Raw genomic sequence first — 7341 nt, 5'->3', positions numbered from 1 at the left:
AACTACCTCCAAAATCCAAGACGCATGCACGTAGCATGTCTTCTAAGGTCTGGATAGTCCTTTCACTTTGGCCATATGTTTGAGGGTGGTATGCAGTACTAAGTAGTAAACGAGTGCCCATTTCTTCATGGAATTTCTTCCAAAATCGTGAAGTAAACCGGGTGTCTCTATCCGAAACAATACTTACAGGTGTCCCGTGACGGGAAACTATTTCTTTAATGAATATTTCGGCTAGCCTTCAGAAGTGTAACTTTCTCCTATTGGCAGGAAGTGCGCGTTTTTTGTTAACCGGTCTACTATTACCCATATACTATCAAAATTTTTAACTGTACGAGGTAACTTAGTAATGAAATCCATTGTCAAATGTTCCCACTTCCAAGTAGGAATTTCAAGAGGTTGTAACTTGCCATATGGTTTCTGGTGTTCGGCCTTAACTTGTAGACAAGTTAAACACTTTTCTATATACTTAACAATGTCTTGTTTCATACCGGGCCACCAATAGTCTCTCTTTAAATCGTAATACATTTTAGTAGCTCCAGGATGAATGGAATATCGAGATTTGTGAGCCTCATCAAGTATTATTTTCTTTACTTCTCCAATTTTCGGAATCCATATTCTGTCATACCTTAACTTGATGCCATTTTCATTTTCAGTTAGATCCTTAACTTGTCCAAATATCCTTTCTTTCTTTACATTTTCTTCCTTTAAAGCCTCAGTTTGAGTTGCCTTTATTTCTGTCATTAGCTCAGAGCTCAGGATTAACTTATACAATCTGACCTTAAGAGTTGGATATTTTTCTTTTCTGCTAAGAGCATCAGCAACTACATTTGCCTTCCCTGGATGATATAGGATTTCACAATCATAATCTTTTATTAACTCCAAACATCTACGTTGCCTCATATTCAAATCCTTTTGTTCGAAGAAATACTTTAAACTTTTGTGATCTGAGTAAATGATGCACTTGGTCCCATACAAGTAATGTCTCCATATCTTCAAAGCAAAGACCACTGCAGCAAGCTCCAGATCGTGAGTCGGGTAGTTAGACTCGCTCGGTTTTAATTGCCTTGAGGCATACGCTATGACCTTACCTCGTTGTATAAGTACACAACCTAATCCTTGATAAGAAGCATCTGAATATATTACCAGATCATCAATACCTTCTTGTAGGGTCAGTACTGGAGCTTGAGTTAGGCGTTTCTTCAATTCTTGGAAAGCTTTTTCTTGACTTTCACCCCATACAAACTTAATATCCTTTCTAGTTAGTTTTGTAAGGGGTGTTGCTATCCTAGAAAAATCTTGGATGAATCGTCGTTAGTACCCAGCCAGTCCTAAGAAACTTCTTACTTCAGTTTGTGTCTTGGGTTGCTCCCATTTTGTTATAGCTTCTATCTTTGTGGGATTTACTTGTATCCCTTGAGCATTTATTACATGCCCTAGGAACTGCACCTCTCGTAACCAAAATTCACATTTTGAAAACTTGGCATACAACTTATTCTTCCTTAAGGTTTCTAGGACTTCACGTAAGTGATGTGCATGCTCATCTTGAGTTTTGGAATAAACCAGAATATCATCAATAAAAACGATAACATATTTGTCTAACATTGGCTTACACACCCGATTCATCATGTCCATAAACGCAGCTTGTGCATTTGTTAGCCCAAGGACATGACTAAGAACTCATAATGTCCATACCTAGTACGGAATGCTGTCTTTTGAATATCTTCATTCTTAATCTTCAACTGATGGTATCCTGACCTTAGATCAATTTTCGAGAACCAACATGCTCCTTGTAACTGGTCAAATAAATCATCGATCCTAGGTAAAGGATACTTATTCTTGATAGTTCACTTATTTAACTCACGATAATCTATACACATTCTAAGACTACCGTCTTTCTTCTTTACAAACAGTACCGGCGCGTCCCATGGTGAGATACTTGGTCGAATAAATCCTTTATCAAGTAATTCTTGTATTTGAATCATTAGTTCCTTCATTTCTGAAGGTGCTAGCCGGTAAGGGGCTTTAGCTACGGGTTTTGCTCCTGGTACTAGGTCTATTTTAAATTCCACTTCTCGATCTGGTGGAATTCCTGGTGATTCATCTGGAAATACATCAGGAAATTCACATACTGCAGAAACTTCTTCCACTTTCTTGGTTTCCTTTTGAGTATCAATTGCATATGCTAGATGAGCAAAACATCCATGGTGAATCATCTTAGTAGCTTTCATTGCTGAAATTATCTTAATTGGCTGTTTCTCCCGATCTCCATAAATAGTAACAATACTCCCATCTGGTGCTTGAAGATTGATGGATTTTGTGCCACAGTTAATTTGAGCTTTATAAGCGGCTAACCAGTCCATTCCTATAACTAGGTCAAATTCACCTAATGTCGTAACCATTGTTCTTATAGGAAAGGTTTGACTTTCTAGGTTAAGGAAACAATCATCTATAGCATCTGTTATTTCTATTTGTTTTCCATCGGCTATTTCCAATGTAAAGGATTGTTCTAGTTTCCTTAAAGGATTTCTTAGTGCGTGACAAAACTTATATGAAATGAAACTCTTATTTGCACCAGAATCAAATAGCACGGTTGCTGGTAACTTATTAAGGAGAAACGTACCAGTAATCACGTCGTCTGCTTGCTTAGCTTCTTCTGTAGTCATATGGAATGCTCTTCCCATAGGCTTATTCTCCGCTGGTTTATTCTTTAGCTTGGGACATGTATTTCGTAGGTGGTCAGTTGACCCACATTCATAACAAGCTCTTGGTGGTTCACGACATTCTGAGATGACAGCCCAGGCTTACGGCAACGATAACAGACATTTCCCAAAGCACATACTCCAAAATGTCGCCTTCCACATTTAAAACATTGATTAGGTTCTCGTTTAAAGTTTGCCTTTTGAGGATTTAGTCTTTCAGTCTTGTTGTGGTTTTCCGGCTTCTTATACTCTTCCCTTTTTCTCTTATTGTTTTCTACCTTTTCCCTATCCAGCTTTGCTGCTATACTATAGCCAGCTTCAATTGCCTCATAACAAGTCTGAGGGTTGGTAGACTTGATGAAAGTACGGTATTCCACCGGTAATCCCCAGATAAATCGATGGATTCTATTATCTTCAGGTGTTACCAAGTGAGGCACAAAGCGAGCCATTTCATTAAATTTCGTGACATATTCCCGATATGCCATGTTACCCAGTTCCAATCTCAAAAACTCTGCTTCAATCCTTCTCTTTTCACTTATTGGGCAAAACTGTCGAGTAAACATTTCCAAGAACCTTTCCCAAGGAATTTGATTTGTGGCTTCCCTTCCCTGGGCCTGAATGATTGATTCCCACCAATGCAACGCTTCCTTCCTGAAAGTATGTGTAGCCAGTTTCACTTTTTCTTGGGGATCACATTCACATATTGTCAACAATGCCTCCATTTGACTAACCCATTCATGGGCATTGATGGCATCTTGTGTTCCCGTGAACTCGGGTGGTTGGGAAGACTTGAAGATTTTATAGCTACTTTCTTTCTTTTTAGTCCCATTTCCATGAGTTTCATTGGTGACTTCCCGATTGGCAAGTATTTGAGCAACTTGTTCGGCTACCATCCAATCTAGTTCAACTTTTGTTATACGGATTTCTCCTCCATCATATTTAGGATTTTCCCGATCATTAGTTTCATTATGATTTCCTCCCTCCATCTACATATTTAAGATTTCTTGTCTTATGTTTATATTTATAAACAATTAATATTTAAAACTTTTATTTATCATACCTAACGTATATTACAAACCTTATAACTACTGGTTGGTATACGCTTATCCTATTATGCATATCATATACTACGACACTCTAGCTTTATTTCTTAAAATAACTACATCCTTCGTCTTACAAGACTAATAGGTTAAAGCCTAAGTACCCCAAAGAATACCTAGTTCGTTAAAACCTTGAGCTCTGATACCAACTTGTCACACCCCACCCAGGATGGGGCACTTACAGTGACAGTGCCCAGTCGGCACATACTTACAGCGGAACGTAATCTTATATAAAAACTACTAAAATATCTGTTACATTTCTAACTATTACACATACTACAAAAAGTAACTATAATAGAACAAAACGTCAAAACTATTCCAACACTTAGCAGCTAACTCCATGCCCTTATTTATCAACCTGAAAAACATGCTCGGGTAAAAATGCGTCAGCACATAGCTGGTGAGTCACATAAACCGACATATTTAATAAACTGATACTAAAACAATTTTTTATTGATCAAGTATGAGCTCATTGCATGTCATGCCATAATTATAACCCGCCCGCTTCACGTTAAAGCCAGGTCAGCATTATATATTCACACATACAGACTTTGCGTACGTCTACTACTGTATTAAGTGTATGTCCCCTCGGGAAAATATAATGATCATTATAATATATATAACACCTTGGGTGCCACACCATATGTGCCATGCAAATACAAGATCAATCACAGTCCAAACAGTTTATGAGCATGTATCAGAGTTTTGAAAATAGTTTAAGTAACTCACCTGAACAGGCTTTCTTCAGCTACTATGGCTTATCCCACTTTAACTTGAATCTATAGATCAAAAACTAGGTTACTTATTTATATTTATGAAGTAATATTCCAATAGTCGTAGGCCCTTCATATAACAACTGTCATTAACGTGCACGACCATTCAAGTCCAAACATATTATGGTTCAACAACCATACCCAGTCATTTACATTTTATATTAACTATTTATGACCAAAGCAGTAATACCATACCACAAGGCCAGTTGTTCATGTACTAGACATGTTATGCTAAAATCATACGCCCTACTCTAGTGGCTTGCTACCCTTAAACCTTTCGATATTTATTATTCAAATATTAAAGAATTGTAATTTTAATCCTACGGGTCACCTCCATATTAGTAAATTACCTTTAATAACATAATATTTAAATAACTAAAATTAGATAATTAAAAGATGAAAAGATGATATACCTTTTTGTTGTATGCCTTCTGACGAGAAGAACTTTGAATGTAATTTGTGAAATAATATAAAGAAAGGAATTTCTAGATATATGTAGGCAAAGTTAACCGACTCGTTTACGTCGGTTTAATTACTAAATTATATTGTATAATAAAATATAAGCCATAATAGGGAAGATTCATCCCTCACACCTACGTGGACTCATAGTTTTGTTTCGAAAGAGTTTTATGATCAGATTATTATTATTATTATTATTATTATTATTATTATTATTATTATTATTATTATTATTATTATTATTATTATTATTATTATTATTATTATAGCTCAAGTCTCGTTTTTCTTTTATAACTTTCAAAATATGATGTTTTATAAAATTACAAATATGTCGTTGAAACATACTCATTTTTCTCTACGTGTCGACATAAGTTTTGTTAAAAACGGAAAAAGGTCAAATATAATAATTTTTATATGGTGTCTTATAATACTAACTGCTTGGCCTCAGTACCTCATACCTCATGTAATCATTTTACTCGTTTATCAATATTAAAAACATAGGCTTTTTATATTTTATTTCTAACCATAAAACAAGATGTTACAAATACGTTGGATAATGTGCGCTCCAAGCGAGAGTGTACAAACTCTATTTATAAGAAAAGCGAAAACCTTTAAACCTTAGAGGATAGTACCATCGGGGATCATATCTAATCGTGGGCTAGGACAAGAGAAATAGGATAGTCCCTCGAATGTAAAGGAGAGGTGGCCAACCTCTTGGTTATTACACATCTTATTAATATCCTGCATTGTTACTCAAAACTTGGAAAAGATAAAATGTTAAGAATGTATTATCCTTAAATTAATAATAAGAAATTGAAAAGGATAAATAATCAGATAGATATTACCAATTTCAGGGATCCTTGATCCTTTAAGGATAATATATCCTCTCAGAATACTGGATCCTTATCAGAAAAAATATTTCTTGAGGTGGGTAGCATTCCATGCTCTTGGTAATCTGTTGCCTTCCATTGTGAGCAAATGATTTGCCCCCTTTCCTGCCTCTGACTCTATCTGATAAGGTCCTTCCCATATGGGTGCTAACTTTCCATCAGCCGGATTGGAAGTATTTTGGAAGGCTTTCCTAAAAACTAAGTCCCCTTCTTGAAATCTTCTGATTCTTATATTCTTATTGTATGCCCCAGCTACCCTTTGTTGATAAGCTGCTATTCTGATGTTGGCTAGGTCTCTGAGTTCTTCTACAGTATCCAAGTCTTCAAGAAGGATTTCTTCATTGGCTTCAGGATCCCGGATGCTCGTTCTTGCTGTAGGAATCACCATCTCTGTCGGGATTACTGCTTCTGATCCAAATACCAACGAAAAGGGTGTTTGGCTTGTTGCATTCTTGGGTGTTGTCCTGTCGGCCCAAAGAACATACCGTAGTTCCTCGGCCCATTTTCCCTTCCTGGATTCTAGTTTCTTGTTTAGACTGTTGATGATGATTTTATTGCTAGACTCCGCTTGACCATTAGCTTGAGGATGTACCGGAGATGAGGTTATCATCTTGATGCCCCAGCTGTCACAAAAGTTAGTGGTTCTTTTCCCGATAAACTGGGAAACATTGTCACAAATAATTTCCGAGGGGATACCAAATCTAGTAATAATATTTCTTTTAATAAAAGATATCACCTCTTTTTCACGTAGTTGAACAAAAGCTTCTGCTTCAATCCATTTTGAAAAATAATCCGTCATTGCAAGCATGAATACTCTTCCTCCTGGTGCCTTAGGTAGTTTACCTACAATATCCATACCCCATTTCATGAAAGGCCATGAAGAGGATATAGGATACATAGGTTATGCTGGCTGGTGGAGGATGTTTGCATGTCTTTGACAAGCATCACATTTCTTTGAATATACCATTGCATCTCTCTTCATTGTTGGCCAGAAGTATCCTGTTCTTAGAATCCTAGTAAACAAGGCTCTACCTCCGGTGTGATTACCATAGTCACCTTCGTGAAAATCTTTGAGCACCTCTTGGATTTCAGGATCCTCGATGCACCTCAAGTATGGACCTGCAAGAGATTTCTTGTACAACATATCATCTAATAAAATGTATTGTGATACCTTGAGTTTGAATGACTTGGGATTATCAGTGGTTGGAATTTCTCCTGTTTGAATGTACTTCTTGATTGGAAGGATCCATGATTCTTGATTATCTGAGGATAATGGATCCCAAAGTATAATTTGTTTGTCATTTGTTATCTCCCCGACTTCTTGTTCTCCTATTGCTGGTGAGAGAACATGAATGATTGGGATCTTCGTATCTTCTGGAATTTTCAGAGATGAGGCTAAATTTGCCAAAGCATCTTCCCT

At 36.6% G+C, this 7341-nt stretch overlaps 2 protein-coding genes across 2 annotated transcripts; both read right to left on the bottom strand.

The window, feature by feature from the left end:
* Positions 1-231: 231 nt before the first annotated feature.
* On the bottom strand, positions 232-2681 carry LOC143613893 (uncharacterized). Its single transcript, XM_077087488.1, has 2 exons — positions 1937-2681; positions 232-836 (listed from the first exon to the last, which is right to left on the bottom strand). The coding sequence occupies exons 1-2, from the start codon at positions 2679-2681 to the stop codon at positions 232-234; spliced, it is 1350 nt and encodes a 449-aa protein (XP_076943603.1).
* A 26-nt stretch (positions 2682-2707) lies between these two features.
* LOC143613896 (uncharacterized) lies at positions 2708-3685 on the bottom strand. The gene has a single exon (XM_077087490.1). It carries the CDS (start codon positions 3683-3685, stop codon positions 2708-2710), a length of 978 nt encoding a protein of 325 aa, XP_076943605.1.
* Between the last annotated feature and the right edge of the window lie 3656 nt (positions 3686-7341).

This window comes from Bidens hawaiensis, unplaced genomic scaffold, assembly GCF_021521415.1.
Source record: "Bidens hawaiensis isolate Kalapana, Puna unplaced genomic scaffold, B.hawaiensis_p1.1 tig00038513_1, whole genome shotgun sequence".
NCBI classification, from domain to species: domain Eukaryota; kingdom Viridiplantae; phylum Streptophyta; class Magnoliopsida; order Asterales; family Asteraceae; genus Bidens; species Bidens hawaiensis.
Note: the sequence above shows the minus strand (reverse complement) of the source record. Positions and strands in the feature narration are given on the sequence as shown.

Coding starts and splice junctions, on each gene's coding strand:
- LOC143613896 (XM_077087490.1), bottom strand. CDS start 3,685: ATGGAGGGAGGAAATCATAATGAAACTAATGATCGGGAAAATCCTAAA.
- LOC143613893 (XM_077087488.1), bottom strand. CDS start 2,681: ATGGGAAGAGCATTCCATATGACTACAGAAGAAGCTAAGCAAGCAGAC. Junction 837..1,936: donor TAAAGGATTTATTCGACCAA/GTATCTCACCAT, acceptor TATATCATCCAG/GGAAGGCAAATGTAGTTGCT.